Source organism: Acanthisitta chloris, unplaced genomic scaffold (assembly GCF_000695815.1).
Source record: "Acanthisitta chloris isolate BGI_N310 unplaced genomic scaffold, ASM69581v1 scaffold6299, whole genome shotgun sequence".
NCBI classification, from domain to species: Eukaryota; Metazoa; Chordata; class Aves; order Passeriformes; family Acanthisittidae; genus Acanthisitta; species Acanthisitta chloris.
In genome coordinates, this window is record NW_008691880.1 from 12,469 (window position 1) to 30,264 (window position 17,796).

Sequence of the window (17,796 nt, forward strand, 5' to 3'; positions counted from 1 at the left end):
TGAACATTTATCCTTTAGCAAACCAAGTAGTGCAAAACCTCTTTTCTGCAAGGTTAAGGACTTGGGGGAAAGGTCTAGCTTTGCCTTTGGGCAGATTTATTTATTCTAAACAGTAAAACAGAATAGCACTGAGGCTTTAGTATGCTTTATAGCATAAAATCAAGGTAGGGTTTCCAGGCAAAATACCTGAAGTTTTTATTTTACGACAACTTCAGACTACCACTTTGAAATTGCAAAGGTAGGCAAGTATTTAAACTTGCCGGTTTATTTAGATTTTTCTTCTTCCAGAATAGAAAACATGATACATTCTAAATTGCTTAAAATTTCTCTCACCACTTTATATGACCTGTAGATATTGTACGTGGAGGGGGAAATGCGTAATGTGTAAAATATTTTGTTACAGATATGTAATAGTTGGTTTAAACTGGCTTCAGGCTGTCATTAAAAGATGGTGGTCAGAACTATCTGCACATACAGAAAAGGCAGAGGATGGGTGAGTATAGTTTTGGTAAACATTTAAATGTGTTTCTGTAGCTTATTTCTTCTCAATCTATTTTAATTTTGATCAGTAGGAGCACACTTTACCTACAAAAGACAATATTATAATTTGAAAGTAAAAGCTTTACTTAAGAGTAGTAGACACATGTAGTGTTTGGAAATTTATTTTAAAAATAGTAATGGTTTTATTGGGTTTTTTACTGGTGTTTTAATACATGTAGAGCATTTTTATATCAGTGATTATACAAATGCTGTAAAAATTGGAGCAAAAGTTTGTGGATCTTGTGGTATAGGCTAAGATTTTGCACAGTATTAATAATATGTTTTAGTCCAAAAGACTACTGAAATGTAGTACGTGTGTTATAAAGTGTTCATTCTTTTTCAGAAATACTCGTATTTTAAAACAACAATTAAGTGCTTTATGGGAACAGGAGAATCATCTTACTCTGGTTCCAGGATATACTGGTAATGTGGCTAAGGTAATCCAGTTCCAGTTGTGTTCAGTAATAAACATAGTTGTATCGCTTACAATATTCCTCTTGTTTTGTGTTATTTATGCTAAACTATGGGTGGAGAGAAACACCTTCATTTTCCACTAATGTTCAAGTATATTGCACAATTTTAACAGAAGTCTGGCGTGGATGTCCTATGATAATAGTAATGTGGTTTAGAATTGTAATAATGACTTTTTTTAATCTTTTTTGCTTTCTTTATGGGGGAGGCATCTCCTTAATAACAAAGTGGCTAATAGTAATAAGCCTTAAAGTTGATTTTTAAAAAGGGTCTCAGATGAATAGGTAGACTGTGGAAAGGACAGATGTTTTCTCTGAAATCTGTTGTACCCTTTGTTATAAGTGTAACACAGAATGGAGAATCTTAGCCCAGGAATGTCATTAGCATTTGCACATCAGGTGACTGGGGCAAGTGACAACATAGTGAATTCTAAATCTTATTGCTGATCTAACGCTCAGAAAATGGTAAGTTTGTGAAGAGCAGAGCATCTCTTTCTGAGTCAAATTCCTGTTTGCCTTTCTCAGTAGGTTGTGGTATCAGCAATGTAATAGGGGTGCCTGGTAGATACATGTTTTGCTGCTCATACTCATCTCTATAAACACAGCTTTCTGTGGTTGGGCACCAAGAGTCATACTGAGTAAGAAACCTCCATGCATGGAAGGACCTAATGAAGGTAGACAGTGAGAAAGGACTTAAAGCAGACAATTGGTTATGTGCAAGATTTGAGTGAACTTGAAAAGAACTTAGACATAGTGTACTCTACTTGGGTCTTAGGGAGTTTTGGGGAATCTATCATTCTATGCCTACAGAATTGGTAATTTTGATGTATCAAACAAGTTACTTTGTGGGACAAACGAGTTAGTTTTTCTGGACTGCTGTGCATCTGCGACTTCAGTTTTGATGTTCCTGCAAGGATAATTGCAAACTTCTTGCAGAGTTTCAGTCACCAGGGATGCAGAAGAACCATATTTTAGCTCCCAACTGGTAGAGCTATGAGAGCCTATATCATAGACTGCCTAGTTCTTTTGCTAAGTCAACTATAGCTAATGTCAGTTTGTTTCTGTAGGATTCATGCTCCTTTATATTTATTTGCCTGCTTCTTAACATATATTGGGATAGAATGTGACCAAGGTCACCTGAGCAAGTCAGGAGCAAAAGTAGTACAAGAATATTGGAGGGATTGTGTGAAGGAATATCATGCTTAACATGTTTTAACTACATGATCATACGATGACAATTGTTTCCTGTGCATGCAGGGAGCAGAGGAATAACAGACTAAATTAATGGCTTTGGAAATGAATTCTGCTGTTCTTGCAGGCCCTTTTAGTACATAAAGAAATAGCATTAAAAGCACTTATTGAAAGTAATCACAAAGATAACTTGTTCTGAAATTGGGCCAAATATAATTATTTTTGTGTTATGGGCCTGATGGGCTATCTTGCTTCAGGCGTGCAGTCAATGTTAGAGCTGTAAGTCATGTGACAAACACTTCTTCTTTTTTTTCTTCCAGGATGTAAATGCTTATTTATTACAGCTACACTGACATGATTGGGAACCTCTGTGTGCTTATGTGGTGAAACAATCCCCAAAAGTATCCCTGAAATATGTACTGAAAGCCTTTTGAGAAATACTGGCAGAAGAGAACTGAACTGTCAAGCTGTTTAATGAAACCACTAACAAAATCCTAACAATCTACTTCACATTGAAGTGGAAAAATGTCTAGTAGGAGCAACTTTTACTTCAGTGAGGTGAAAGTGCACTATGAAAACTGTATGCCTTTGCTGCATTTGGGATTCACTCAGTTACTAGGTATTCATTTAAATGCTACTGTATTTTACTACAACATCGCATAAAAGAAGATGAATTATACTGTCGTGAAGACAAGACAGCAGAAACAGTTCTAAGGAACCAACAAAAGCAATCAGCATTAAGACCTTTTAAATGTCTCTATCACAAGAGAACTCCAAAATGCACAGCTTTCTTCCAATTACATTAAAAAAACCCACAACTTTGAATATTCAGTTACTTCTGTTTTAATCAAATTATTAAAGACATTTTTTGTTTGCACTATTGAGAAACTATACAGCAAAGATGCCTTAATTACTAGTGTTTCAAAAGCCAATGTGTTAAGATGCAAATAGCTATTATGTTCAGATTGTGATGAAAAACTACAAAAATCAGGGTTTCACATTATGTAGTTAATGAAACATTGCACATGTACAAAGATTAATGTATGAAAAATATAAATACCTGAAGTTAAGCTTGGATAAACAGTTATTGCAAATGTCAGCAGAATGGTGAATTTGTCTAACAAACCTTTTTATATTCTATGTGGATTTCTAACGCAGTAATCTTGTTCTGTATCATATAAACTACATACAAGTAAGTAAATATATTAAATATATCTACTGTTTTTTCTTTAAAGTTCAAAAAATCCCAACAATTTCTAGAATCTCTTCCACAGTACTTTTTATCATAGATATTTATGTCTATTGTTTGAAATGTTTACAGCCAGATGAGGCCATGTTACTCAAATCACACCCTTTTTGTACTACCTCCTTTAAGAAACTGACAAAGAGCTTTTGCAAAATTAATCAAGTTCTAGCCTGATCAATGATGACAAATTCATACCTATAATAGCATTGAAAATACAGCTACAAACTCTTACTGTCATATTACTATGCTGTTCTATTTTAATTTAAAAGCTGTATCTTAATAGCTCTGAGGGAATCTTGATTTTAGGCTTGCTGTTGCCTTTTTAAATTTTGTGATTAGGAAGAATGCTTTTTCAGATAAAACTTAACAAGTGCCAGCTGTTGACTTAAAACAAAAATATATATGCATAACATGTATGACCACATAGTCTGCTTCATCAAAAAGCTAAGTGCTTACAAGGGTTATTTTCATACCTAGCATTAAGCATGTGCACTTTTATTAATGTGCAGGATAAGAGTCTCTTGAAGGCCCCAAGTGGTTTTTGCTTTACAGACTAAATGAATTTAAGCTCCTGTAGTGGTCAACAGCTTTAGGCCTCCTGTTGCTTCATTTTGCATTTAGTTTACATATCATTTATTACTGACTTCTGAAGCCCAACTAAAAATGTGTCATCAGAACTTGGTGCTTTTGGTTATTTGAATATTCTGTAAACCACCAAAGGTTTTGCACTTCCCAGGGCAGTCAGCTACAGAGAAGAATTTCTGGGACATTCAAAAACTTAGGACTTTGTGGGACAATCTGGAGTTATGCACGTAGCCAAATTCATGTTGCTAGAATTGTTATGTATCATTAGAGATATTTCATGCTCAAAAGAGGTTGAAATGGAACTTTTCAAATGTTCTTGCAGTCAGTTAAAATTTTAAATGAACTACAATACGACAACATTCCTGTATTACTTTACTGTTCTGTTGAGCACTTAAATGTAAAAGTAACATAAAAACTAGCTATATAATTTGAGTAGCAATTGCTGGAACTTAGATTATTCCTCAAGGAGAACACTGTAGAGGTAGTGGAAGCTCAGATCTTTTCTCTTGTGTGTTTTTTGGGGTTTTTTTTTTTAATAGACAAAATGAAGTAACTCATGGCCATTTATTTCTGGTAATACAAGAAGTAATAGTTTTAATTGAGTAAAGGGATACTCTAGTAATTAAAAATCCTACTTGACTATAGATGTAAATATGAGGGGTTATAATGAATTCTGCATGTGGCCATGGAGTTACCAAATCATAACTCTGGATGGTGCTTTTGTTCTAGAGGCAAGGTAAGGTAGACTTGAGGATTGTTATTGAGGAATATCTAATAAAATAATAAATTCTTTTTAACTGCCAAAAGTTGTATTTTGACAGCATTAATAATACAGTATTAAACATTAAGTCATTAGTATGTGTGCCTTATTTTAAATGAATCTTTTTAATGTTTTCAGGCAGCTATTAGAGTGTAAGAACAGGGTTCTGGTGTTTCCATTATGAAATTATTTTTCTGTCATGATCTTGAAGAACTGATTGAAACTATTCACACTGATATTCAAGTTCAGCTTCTTGTGTTCTCTTTCCTTCTCAAATGGCTAGAATCAGTTTTGTTGTACATGTATAATATCTGGTCAAAGGTGACATGAGTAAAATGTCTTAACAGCTGTGTAACTCCATGAAATCCATATAGTTGTCTCAGTGAATCTGAGAATTAAATTTATGAACTATTATGTGCATAACTGCTAATCTTTATGTGATAGTTTCTGAAAATGCTGTTTCTAGGATATGTCAAAAGATCCAGGCAGAGTTAATCCTTTACCTGTATGTTCTTGTGATGCAGAAGCAGGTATATATTTAAGGATGAAGGATGCCTCCACAAAGCTGTTCTTCGTGTTGTACCACTTGATATGAAACTAATGTCTTTGAAAAGCAGTATGTCTTTTGCCTCAATGTTCCCTGAAAGTATTTGAGGCTGTTTTGCTGAAAGAGTACGTATTTGAAACATGACCCTGGACTTGTCCATGCCCTAAAGTGAAATTGAAGAATCCTTCTGGCAAACTGCCTGTTTCTGCAAAGTCAAAAAAACTCCAATATTCTCTAAATGTAAGAGTCAAAGTTTAGATATTGCTGATAGCTTGCTGAAGAGTGGAGGTGGAAAAAGCTAGTCCATTAATTAGCTGGGTACAAAGAACCCATCTATGATTATGCATGTCTCCATTTTGAAGGAGTTACACCTCTTTCTTAGTTGAGAGTACTCTACTTTTGTGTTACACAGGTACTGCAGTTCTAGACTACTTAATAGTGCTTACAAATTGTTGCTGGTATTAAAATAATTAGCATCAGCCCTCCAGGAGCTTACCTTCTATAATGAGATATAAATAAAATGATCTCTCCCTTCCTGTAGACTACTTTATTATTATCAGAGGCTGCAGTTTTAACAGGTGAAGTACAGGAGGAGTGGGAGAGTAGGAAAGGACAAAAGAAGTACACATGCCCCATGATGAGTAACATCAGCCTCATTGCATTATACCATATGTATCTTAATGCAAGTTGTATTTTCATTTTCTGGCATGTGAAGTAGGTAAGTTTGGAGTTGGAGGTCTTTATGCATTTTGTGATGTATTGATTCTTTTTCTTTCTTGAAAGAGTGGACATTTTGTGTGGAAAGACTTCAGAGTATCTCGTGTGAAGCTTATATTTTGAGCTAGCAAGTGGTTGCTTTTGCCATTTCATCTTGCTAGATCTTCCAGTTTTACAGAAGACTACTGAATGTCTGTCTTAATGTGTGGGGATTTGCAGCTATGTTTTGTGCCTAGTTTTCTGGTGCAAAGTGAAATAGGTGGTTTATAGTCAACTATTTCAGAATACAAAGCCATGCAAATCATGCTGCTGTTCTGAAGTTATTCCAGCTTTGCACAATGCAAATGCTTAAGTTTATGAAAATGGTTGACTCTTATGTAAGGAACTTTATATTGAGCTGATGCTGCATTAGAGGAGGGAAAAACAAGAAGCAGTTGTTAATAGCCTTGGTAAAAGCCAGACAGTGTAGTCTAATTTCTGCCTTCAGTCTACCATCCTACACACAGTAATCATTGTAGGCTACAGATAAAGATTCACAGAGAAAATAGATTGAGCATTCTTGTGTTTAGTGCTTATATTATCCTTCTTTAAACAATTTGTTTATTCCATGAGTTAAATGGCTTGGTGTGTGTCTTAGAATGGGACTAAATGCAAGTATTTTTCTCTTCCCTTCCCCATTTATTCTTCAGCACTTAATGATGTTACTTATTCCTCTCCTAGTTTAAATACACTATGAATGTCTATTGTTAGAAGTGGGGAGGGGAGGATGAGAATTCTAGAAAAAAAACACAGAACTGGCTATTTAACAAGATTTATTTTGAAGCAATTGTGAAAACTTTCAGTCTTTAAAACGTTTCACACAAATTTTGTTAATACCTACTAGTTGAAGTGGGCACTCACAGCTGCAAGTTTGACTTTGAACATGGTTGGCAAAAATAAAAGTTTTCTTTCTAAATAACCATAGCTGCAGTATTGTTTCTATTTATTCTTGGCTTTGCATTGAGTACTAAAGCTGATTCTAACCTGCCATATGGGAGGTGTAGCACCATCCCTTAAAGGGATAGAATAGAAATATTCACATAGTCTTCAACTATTGCAGACCCAGAATATTTTTGTTTCCATACAGACAAGTTTTGTACTGTATCTCTTTATGTACATTGTAACTGCTGATCACATTGCTGTAAAATGAGATTGGCTGCTTTCAGGCTGAATGTGGTACATAGTTGTTTCCAATTCATATGGATCACTGCTTCAGTTCAGGTAGTTGTTACTTTGCAGTGTAGATGAACAACTAACTGTTGGGGTCTCAAACACCTCTACTTTGCTGTAACAAAATACAAGGATGCCACATTCAAGTTTTCCACCTTTTTATTTGTCTGTTATTCCTTTATTGAAGTGCTTAAAACCATTTGAATCTCATTTGGAAAGTGCTAGGTGCCAAAATGTGGTAAAAAAGCTTTTAAAAATATGCTTTTGACATGTTTTAATACAGTTCTGTGAATAATAGTTTTCTGTGGATTTGGGAAGGAGGCTGTTTTCTATATGTATAGGCTTGAAATAAACAGAAGTAGTGGATTTTACTGAGATTATAATCATATTCTTGATACCTTTTTTTATATAAGCACTATGTGTATTGTGAAACAGTGAAACTGAATCTAAATATCAAGATAATGTTGCATTCCAAGGCTGCCTGCTCCTAGGTGGGTGAGTGTTGAAATACATAGGCACCCTAGTATCATACTTTTAAGGTGACCTGTAGACAGTTCAAATAGCTTTTGTAATTTAGTTTGATGGCTCTTTGTCAAATTGTATTTAATCTATTGAACTTCACTTTCAAATAGTCCAAACTGTTTGGGTCTTGTAGTTGCCATTTTTACACTTGTTTCAGATATTCTATGAATTGAAGACTTAAATAGCGCAGTAATAATTCCAGCTTTAGAAATGTAGCTGGACTTTTTATCTTTTGTGACAACAGACTTTAATTACACCTCTCTTCTGCTTGAGACAAACTTCTGCAAGTGTTAAAGAATTTTTATAGACACTCTTTGAGAGGAGGAGTGCCCACATCTCGGAAGACTGTGGCATGTTTGGTTCTAGATGGGGAAATTGCACAAATGCAGACAGCTGCTAGAACACATTTCATTACTGTCAAGTTGTCTTATTGCATGTGAATCAGCTATCCTATTATCTGCTTAGTCTAGATAAAAGTGGAATGATGGATTATTGGGGAGTTGAGGTCTAACAGCTCCTGTCTGCTGGAAACCAAAACTGCTCTTCTCATTATGACAAAATTGCTACAATGAATGCACAAAGGAAGTATTTGTTGTGTGTTAGATTTGGAGAGCATAAATCTCTTAAGATTTTCTATGCTAATAGTACTTTGTCTTGAAGCTTAAAGGCATAGGTATTTATGTTTGCTTAAAATAACAAAGTTTCTGACTGAAAAGGATAAAAGCCCTTGCTGCATTAGTTCATTTCTGGATGACTCTGCCCCCTCCCATTTCAGCTGCAGGAAACTAAATAAAATTACAAAAATATAATTAACCATCATTGTACAAAACTTTATTTTCAGCATGGTAAGGTTCAGGCTATTGTTAGTAGAGCAGTAAAGCAAAGTATGACTAAAGAAATAATTGGAAGGTTTTAGAATCATAGAATTTAAGGGTTAGAATGGACCTTACAGATCATCTAGTCCCAACCCCCCCTGCCATGGGCAGGGGCACCTCCTCACTAGATCAGTTTGCACAAGGCCTCATCCAGCCTGGCCTTGAACACTGCCAGGATCGGGGCAGCCACCATGACCGTGGGCAGCCTCTTCCAGTGGTCTCACCATCCTTATAGTAAAGAAATTTTTTTTAATAGCTAACATAAACTTTCCCTCCTCAATTTGAACCCCTTATTACCCCTTGCCCTATCATTGCAGTTCTTAGCAAAGAGTCCCTCTCTGGCTTCCTTGTAGACATCTTTCAGATATTGATAGGCTACTATGAGGTCTCCATGCAACCTTCTCTTCTCCAGGCTGAACAGCCCCAACTTCCTCAGCCTGTCTTTATAGGGGAGATGCTACAGTCCTCTTATCAACTTTAAGGCCCTTCTCTGGGCTTGCTCCAATAGTTCCATGTCTTTCTTGTGTTGAAGGCACCAGAACTCCATGCAGTATTCCAGGTGGGGTCTCACAAGAGCAGAGTAGAGGGGAAGAATCACCTCTTGACCAGCTAACCACACTCCTTTTGATGCAGCCCAGGATTCCATTGGCTTTCTGGGCTGCTAGCACACACTGCAGCTCATGGTGAGCTTCTTATCCACTGTCACTCCCAAGTCTCTCTACTCACTGCTGGTTTCAATTCCTTCCCCACCCAACCTGTCGCTGTGCCTGGGATTGCCATGGCCCAGAGGTGTAGGATCTTGCACTTCATTTTGTTGAACGTCATGAGGTTTGCATTGTTCCACATCTCAAGCTTGTCAAGGTCTCTCTGATGACATCCCTTCTCTCCAGTGTGTCGACTGCACCACACAGCTTGGTGTCATCAGCAAACATGGTGAGGGTACACTCGATCCCACTGTCCATGTCACACAAATGTCACAAATTCAAACATTTGTTTCAATATATGATCATGAAAACTATGCTGTAGAATTTGAAAAGAGGGCTGAGACACTTCTTTGTTTTAGTTCAGAAGCCAATCCCCCTTTCTCCCCCAATTACTTTGGTCCACTCAGCCTTGTGTTTTGGTAAGTCTAAAAGCTTGATTTCCTGGTGATCAATGGGGGTGGGAATTCTGGAGTAATTCTGTGCCAACAGCCAGCATTAGCATAAGAGTAAGCTGAGTAGCTGGTTGTGAAGTGAACCCTGCCAACCAAAGTAACTAACTTTTGACATATTTTCTTAGGAAGTCAATGCTGGTATTTACAGGTAAAACTGAATTTGTTTCTTGTTTTTCTTTTGAAAGATGTTACAGTTAAGGTGTTTCTGGATAGAGAGAGAGGCAATTATGAAGATTAAGTTTTCTAAATCTCCTGTTATGTAGATGATGGGGTAGTGCTCAAAGGGTATCTCTAAAAATACTGCCCTCTGAATGGTGGCATCAATAATCATTACAGAATACAGCTGAGGGCTTGAACACAGGCAAACTCTCATCTGGACTGTGACTGACAACCAGGAAGACACACATCAATGTAGGGAATTGACTTGCATAAAACTAGGGAAGGGGAAGTGTTTAAGATATGGTACAAAAACTCCTGTCAGCTGACAAGAGTGCCTGTGATAGTTGGGAGATTGGGGTATAATACTAGAATTCTTTTTAGTCCTCTGTGCCTGATCCACAGCAGTGAGGCACTTCATGAAGAAAGGTTGGACACCTGATGTTCACAGGGCAGTAATGTTTCCTCCCAGTTGCTGCTTTCTCACTCTGACATGTTGCAGCACATCTCCTTGGCTGAATTCCCACCTCCACATCTTTGTGACTTATGCAAGTGAGAATAAAATGCCTTTATATTTGGCATGACCAGTTTCCCAAGTGATGTCTTGTACCTCAAGTCTTCCAGGTTCTCACTACAAAACAAATTATCAGTTTAGTGCCGTTGAACTGTGAAAACAGAGGCTTATGCCCTACACAGGGCAACTGTGGATGCTACCACTTTGTTTACCCCTTAGATTAGAGAAGCATAATGATGCAAGCTAATGTAATGACTATTTCAGTCATGAGGTTTAAGATGAAGCTGTTGTATTAGGTGTTTGCATGTGAGTATAGAAATGTTTTTTAAGCATAAATACCAATATTCTACTAGGTATTAATTAAAAATGTCTATGATTCTGAACATTTACAAATGGTAGGCTGTTGCTAGTTAGGGAGAATCCCACTGCTTAGAGATGAGTGGTTAGTTGGGTTGGGTTTTTTCCCCTCTTCACTCATCTTGCCTCCCTCTCTGAGTAGAGTTCTTTAAATTTGGTGGTGCCTCTTTGAATTCTCATTTTTGCAAGCTTTGTCTTTCAGGGTTTTCTGACCACACAGAAAATAATCAGGGAGCTGGGCCGAGTGAGGACGTGTCTTGTTCTCACAGTGCTGTGTAAGCATGTGTATGCACTCATTAGCAGAACTATCATTTTTGCACTTTCCTCTGCACTGCAAGTACATTTATACTTCTATTGGTGGCATGTCCCTTAACATGTCTAAAGGGATTCTTTTTGTCTCAATTCTGGATTGAAAAAGCATATTGTTTACTTTCCAGATAAACAGAGAAGGTTGCTACTAAAGCTAAAAAATAGGAGGAATAAAAAAGAACAAAAATGAATGAAAACAAATGAAAAAACTCAAAGCTCTGCCCAAATAAAAAACTGGAATTCACTTGTCTCCAGCATAAAGTAGTGCTGTGGCCAAATGACAACAAATGCTGCCACCCATGTTTCACTAAAAAAAGGGACGTAAGAATGCCTTTCTGATCAAGGAATCTTGACATTACAAATTGTTCAAATTGTTTGAGTTTTTGGATTCTTTTAGTATTAGTGCATTGTGATTTAGTTTACTGTCATGGTTTAACCCCAGCTAGCAACCAAGAACCATGCAGCCTCTTGTTTACTCCCCCAACAGCAGGATGGGGGAGAGAATCGGAAGCGTAAAAGCTAGAAAAACTCATGGGTTGAAATCAAGACAGTTTAATAGGGAAAGCAAAAGCCATGCATACAAGCAAAGCAAAAAAAGGAACTAATTCACTGCTTCCCATGGGCAGGAGGTGTTCAGCCATCTCCAGGAGAGCAGGGCCCATAACACATCACAGTTCCTTGGGAAGACAAATGCCATTACTCCAAATGTGCCCCTTTCCGCCTTCTTCCTCCCACCTTATATACTGAGCATGATGTCATATGGTATGGAATATCCCATTGGTCAGGTTGGGTCACCTGTCCTGACTATGTCTCCTCTCAATCTCCCATGCACCCCCAACTTCCTTGCCAGCATGGCAGTACAGAAAGCAGCAAAGGCCTTGGCTCTATGTCAACTCTGCTCAGCAATAACAAAAACATCTCTGCGTTATCCACCCTGCGTTCAGAACAAATCCTAAACACAGCCCCATACTAGCCACTGTGACGAAAATTAACTGTACTTCAGCCCGAACCAGCATATTTACTTTCACAAGTGTCTGAATATTTGATTCGTGACCTCAGCCACCTTACTCTGAAGGACTCTAAATAGGAGGATAATGCCCTTAAAGGTGTCTTCACAACTGGCATCTTGCTAGCATCAGCTTTTACCTTAGGGACTAGCAAGGTGTATTTCAGCATTTGTGTATGCAAGATTTGGCATACATACTTGTGATACTGCTTCCTCATTTCATAGTTCTCACTGAGATGTGGAAAATGAGAATTTAGCCTCTGGTGACTCACTCAAGTCTAGTTTGGTTGAAACAGTTCTGATAGCGAGAATTCTGCTTATGTTAAAGAAACTGCAAGACCTCACTTCCTCCTTAAACTTAACGAATCTAAATTTAGATTATAGTAGCCTTCTGTATTGAGAAATTGCTAATCTACAGGTCTTGGTGTCCTCATGAACATGTTTTTTCCTGACAAAATATATTGGTCTGTGGTTGCTTTGTAGTATTTATTAACCTTATCTATTTTTCACACCTTACTGAACAGTTTCTGTCCATTAGCTCCAAGGTATATCCCCAAGATACTGCTGCCCACAGGTTCCTGGTGTTCAGCATGTCTGATTTTTCAGGCATTTTTTATGAAGTTGTCTTTTGGCCAGGAAAAGTATTCAGAACTTGAACTAATTTTAATGATTAAAATAATATCTTCACTGTTGTTTTGGAGCATTATGCTTTTTGATGGAAGTATCATTTGTGTTGGCTTTGCCGCAGAATAAGTGAATCTTACTGTCTCAACAATGACTCGAGTGAGAGGAAAAACTGATTTGAGTTGGATGGCTCCAGCCAGCCCTACCTTTTGCTCCCTCAGTCAGTGATCAGATTAAAGGAGGCTAAGCAGCAATTATTGCTTTAAGGACTGTTTGAACCCAGCCTTAATCACAGCTGCTCTCTCATATATATTGGGTTTTTTTCTCCTCATGGTACTGCCAGCCATCAGCCATGAAGAATTGTGGCATGTGTGAAGCAGCTGCAGCACTGTTCCCTGATCTGTGCTGTGTGATCTTCAGACACAGCATCACCTCTGCTAAGAGATCCTTTTGCTGAACTTTTAGTAGGATTCTTTTCTAGCACAACTTCCTTTAGAAGATGCTCCAAAGTCATATCTAAAGTTGTGTCAATGATTCAGTTATAAAAGAAACTGTTTTTCTTTCCTGTATGTGCCTATTGTAGTTTAAGATGGCACTGTGTGCTTTGTATGCTGAAGGAATCTTCTAATTTTAAATGCAGAAGCTCAGACTTTGTAATCTCGCTTTGTTTTGTCTGCCACAGAGGCTGTCCAGCCAGCCAGATAATGGGCTGTGTAAAAGCCTGCAGTGGGACTTGCTGGTGATTCACCTGAGCTCGAGCTCTCTGTGGCCTTGCTGAAGAATGCTCCTATTCCAGGCAGCTACACTGCAGCCATTAAAAGGTCCAGTTCCTTTCTCATCGAGCATCACACTATTTTATGGAGAAAGGGATAGCATGTATAGTAAGATTATCAGTTTTAGAGATGAGCAGGTTGGTGTTCTTTATTTAGTTTACCATTTGAGGTTTTCTTATTTTATAAACAGGTATTACCTATTTATTATTAACGTGTATTTTTGTTAAAGAGTTTATGCATCACTTCTCCTTTCCATCCCACCCACCATTCCCATAACTCTTCCATGAATGCAAAGCAGCCCTGGCAGTTATTTCATCTAAAAGAATATCTTTACATCTGCAAAACGTAATTCTAAACTAGGCACTAAAGTCTCTGTCACCGGGAGTGAGTACCACTTTTAAGATGCTTTGCTGAATTCTCTAAGCTTGTAGGAGACAGTAGAAGTTATAAATTAAATCCTGCAGTAATCTTTCTGTAGATCATAGTGACTTTAGTGGCCTAAAATAAAAAACTAAAAGCAAACCACAAAATTAAATTCAGGACTTCAGCTATCTGTGGCAAAGCTACTACTGCCTGTATCCTGGTGTACCCTGGCTTTCACCGGCCATTATATGGAGCTTCCCAGAGGAGCCTGTTGTCAAATACCTTTACAATACATGTACAAATAATGAAAACAAGTAGCTAGAGGGAGAGAAAGGGCATTGTGAGGTGACTTACGCTACTAGTTTTTTAAAAAATGTATGAGAAATAGAAAAATGATTCATTCTTATATAGCTCAAAAAATTAAGGAAGAAGGAAACACAGGCATCCAAACCCATGAATCATATGCCAAGTACAAAACTTCATGATGCAATTTGAAAGACTTATATATGATAAAACTAGTATTACAAATCTAAAAATTACTTAGTTCTACCCCACAGTGCTTATCTGCAAAATGGAAAATCCTGCTTCAGGCTAAACTATTAAAGTAAAAAAAAAAAGTATTCATATAATATAGAAAGAATTACTGTACTCCCTTAGGACTCTTACTTACCTCTAGTCTAAGGCTGAAATAGATACATTTGAGTCAAACAAGAACTATTACTTATTATATTTGAGTCAAATGAACTATTACTTATTACAAAGCTGTTAATCATGTTGCTTTAATGAAATTGTTTAACACACTGAATAGCAATGTAACAACACATAGAAAATGAACTTGTTTGCCATTGATAAATGATAGATAATGTATGCAGTTCCCCACAATGGTTCATTTGAGCAGTTCTCTGTGATGTGTGAACTTGGGCTCATTAAGGTATATCTTTACTTGCACAGTCTGATTCAGCATAAAAGCCCACACAAGTACAGATGCACTTCAGAGATAAAAACAGGATTCATATTTGGTTTATTTACAGTGTAATGGAGGTGTAATGCACCTCCAAATTATTTCATTCAGATAAACAAGACAAAGATTGAAGGATAGAAGAACAAAATTTTCTTATTTTAATAATAGCTTGAAAAGTGTTACAGAAGAATTACAGACCAATACAGTGAAAGATGATGGTAGGAAAAAGTTACTAGCAATTATCCTTCTAAGTGTTGACTTTCAAAGAAGTAGCAGCTGGTAAACTCGGGTATCAGCTGTGCATATGTATGGTTATGTATTTCAAATGCCAGTCTTGCAGAAGAATGATATGTACAGATGAACTTAAAGCCAAGGAGAGTTACAGTTCTCAGCTGCTTGAGAACAGACAGAATGTGTTTTAAAACAAAGTTTCTACAGCAACTGCTGAAGACAAGTAGTGGTAGGAGCTAAGGCTTCAGAAAAAATCCCACAAAGCACAGCAGAATCATTTCTTCATTTCTGACATCACAAAATAGCCAACTGGATTCAGAGCCACTGTAATTTTCTGTATAAATAAGAAAATGGGTTTAAGACCTAGCTTTGTTTCTTTTGCTGTCAAATAATGCAAGTTCACAGCTTTTACTACTTTCATATTTAGTTTGAATCCAGATTTTCTAACAGTACACACTGTAACAGTTTTTGTAACAACATATTTAATACACCATAAAGAATGTTTATAATCCAGCAATTGATACTCCAATTGCACTTGCATTGTTATACTTCTAAGTCCCACTATAAATTGTGTAAAATAAATTAAGGAAAGGTGGGCTTGGAAATGGTGCAAATCACTCTTTAGTGGCCTTTGGTCACTCATCACCATGAAAATCAGCAACAAATTTCATGATAGGCCAGAAATGGTTAAACTTCCAGCCAGAGAGAGGATCTCTGCTGCTTTTGGCCTACCTTTCTTCAGGTTCTCCTAGCACAGAAGCAACTGTAGCATAATTTAAGCAACTGGTTAAAGCTGTCTGAATTACAGCAGCCCTTTGCATGTCAGATGCAGGATTTCCCAGGCTCTCTGCAGGGCAGACAACTAGCAGGCTTGCTCTGTGAGCCTATCACTTGGTTCCTGAACAGGCTTCTCTCTGGTAGAACATCCTACCAAAGCACTCGTACCTGTTTTGCTCTGACCTCCCATCTCATGTGAACCAATTCTACCCAGTATGTGAACTTCTTGAGCTTAAAATACAAAGAAAGGAATGTCATTTTGTGGTGGTCTATTACCAGTACTACACTAAGGCAAAACCATGTTTTCGTATGTCATTCTGTAAAGGATGTGATAATGCTGTATTATGTGGAGGCCAACTTGTGGCATTTTGGAAGCAGAATCTAGATGTAAAAAAACCCAAACCACAGCGTTAGACTGCATACCAAGAAATAAGGATTCTAAACTGCTTGTATTTTTAGAAATCAAATATCACCGTGATATGTCATTCTAGCTTCACATGAATGATTACACGTGCTGTCTGTACAAGCAACAACACAGGAATCTGAGGATGTGTGTAGCTTCTGTGGGGCATAGCTTCTTAACTAGTTATCTTAGTGAATGCTGCAGTTCTTAAACACACTGCTTGTGTGGTTTATGCACAATTGCTGCTTAACTGAGATGTAGGGGCACATTTTTACAGAGAATAGGAGCAGATGAGGACTGCTGTCAAAGTACTGTAAAACCAACTTCCAGATTACCATCATGTTACACCCATATTTTTTCTGCTTGCATGAGGGAGCCTGGAAACTTTTACAGGAGGAAAACTATGCTCCTTTTCTCTGCATTTAAACTATTAATTAAATTCCCTCCACCAAAGAATGAAATTTGAGTTCTATAAAGATCAGTCAATTGCATCCAGACAAAACTGGCTATCATCACCATGTCAGCATTTGCTATCTCCGATGAAGAGTGTAGTAAAGTAGAGTATCCTGTTTCTAGTTTTAGACATATGTTATCAGAAGGTGAAAACTCATTCCTGGAAAATAAAAAACAAATAGTCCTGAGAAAATTTGTCTGGTCAACTTGAGGTAAACAAGGGATTGAATGCTTTTTATCTCTCTGATACAGAAAAGTCCTCAATCGTACATGCTGACTCCATGCTGTTGGGGATGGATGTGTTGGAGGTGAAGAAATGATTCTGACAATTACTGAGTTTACAGGTGATTAAGAGATTTTTCTGCCCCAGCATAGAGTCATTTAGGTTGCAAAAGACCTCTTGGGTTACTGGTTAGACTTGATGATCTAACACTGCCATGTCTACCACTGAATCATCTCTCAAAGCATCACATCTATGTGTCTTTTGAAAAGCTCCAGGGATGAGGACTTCACCATTTCCCTGGGCAGCCTGTTCCAATGCTTGACAACCCTTTTGGTGAAGAAATTTTTCCTAATATCCAATCCTGGCACGATTTGAGGCCATTTCCTCTTGTTACTTGGGAGAAAAGAATGATACCCGCCTCACTACAGCCTCCTTTCAGGTAGTTGTAGAGAGCAATAAGGTCTCCCCTGAGCCTCCTTTTCTCTAGGCTGAACAGCCCCAGCTTCCTCAGCTGGTCCTCCTAAGACTCACACTTCAGACCCTTCACCAGCTTCATTGACCTTCTATGGACAGGCAATCTTTTTGAAGCAGACTGGTATTCAGGAACAATTCAGGATGGTGGCCTGTGTGTCTTTCTGCCCCAAGTCTGACACAAGAACCTCTCCGGTCGTCTTATCTTATACTCAGGACTACAAACGCTGTCACTGAATCCAGGCTGCAATCCGGACTTGTTTCTGTTTTCCATTACTAATGTAGCACGGTAAATTGCCAGTAGATGGCATCATGATTCCACACTACAATAAATTTATTTTAACACCCCCCCCCCCC

At 37.6% G+C, this 17,796-nt stretch overlaps 1 protein-coding gene across 1 annotated transcript in view; it reads left to right on the forward strand.

Moving 5' to 3' along the window:
- Positions 1-3,048, forward strand: part of KATNBL1 (katanin p80 subunit B-like 1) — a 7,548-nt gene extending 4,500 nt beyond the window's left edge. Inside the window, exons 7-9 of the mRNA XM_009082399.1 lie at positions 404-493; positions 884-977; positions 2,522-3,048. Coding sequence (XP_009080647.1) covers positions 404-493; positions 884-977; positions 2,522-2,554 — 217 coding nt within the window. The 3' untranslated portion in view covers positions 2,555-3,048. The remainder of the gene's footprint in view (positions 1-403; positions 494-883; positions 978-2,521) is intronic.
- Positions 3,049-17,796: the final 14,748 nt, after the last annotated feature.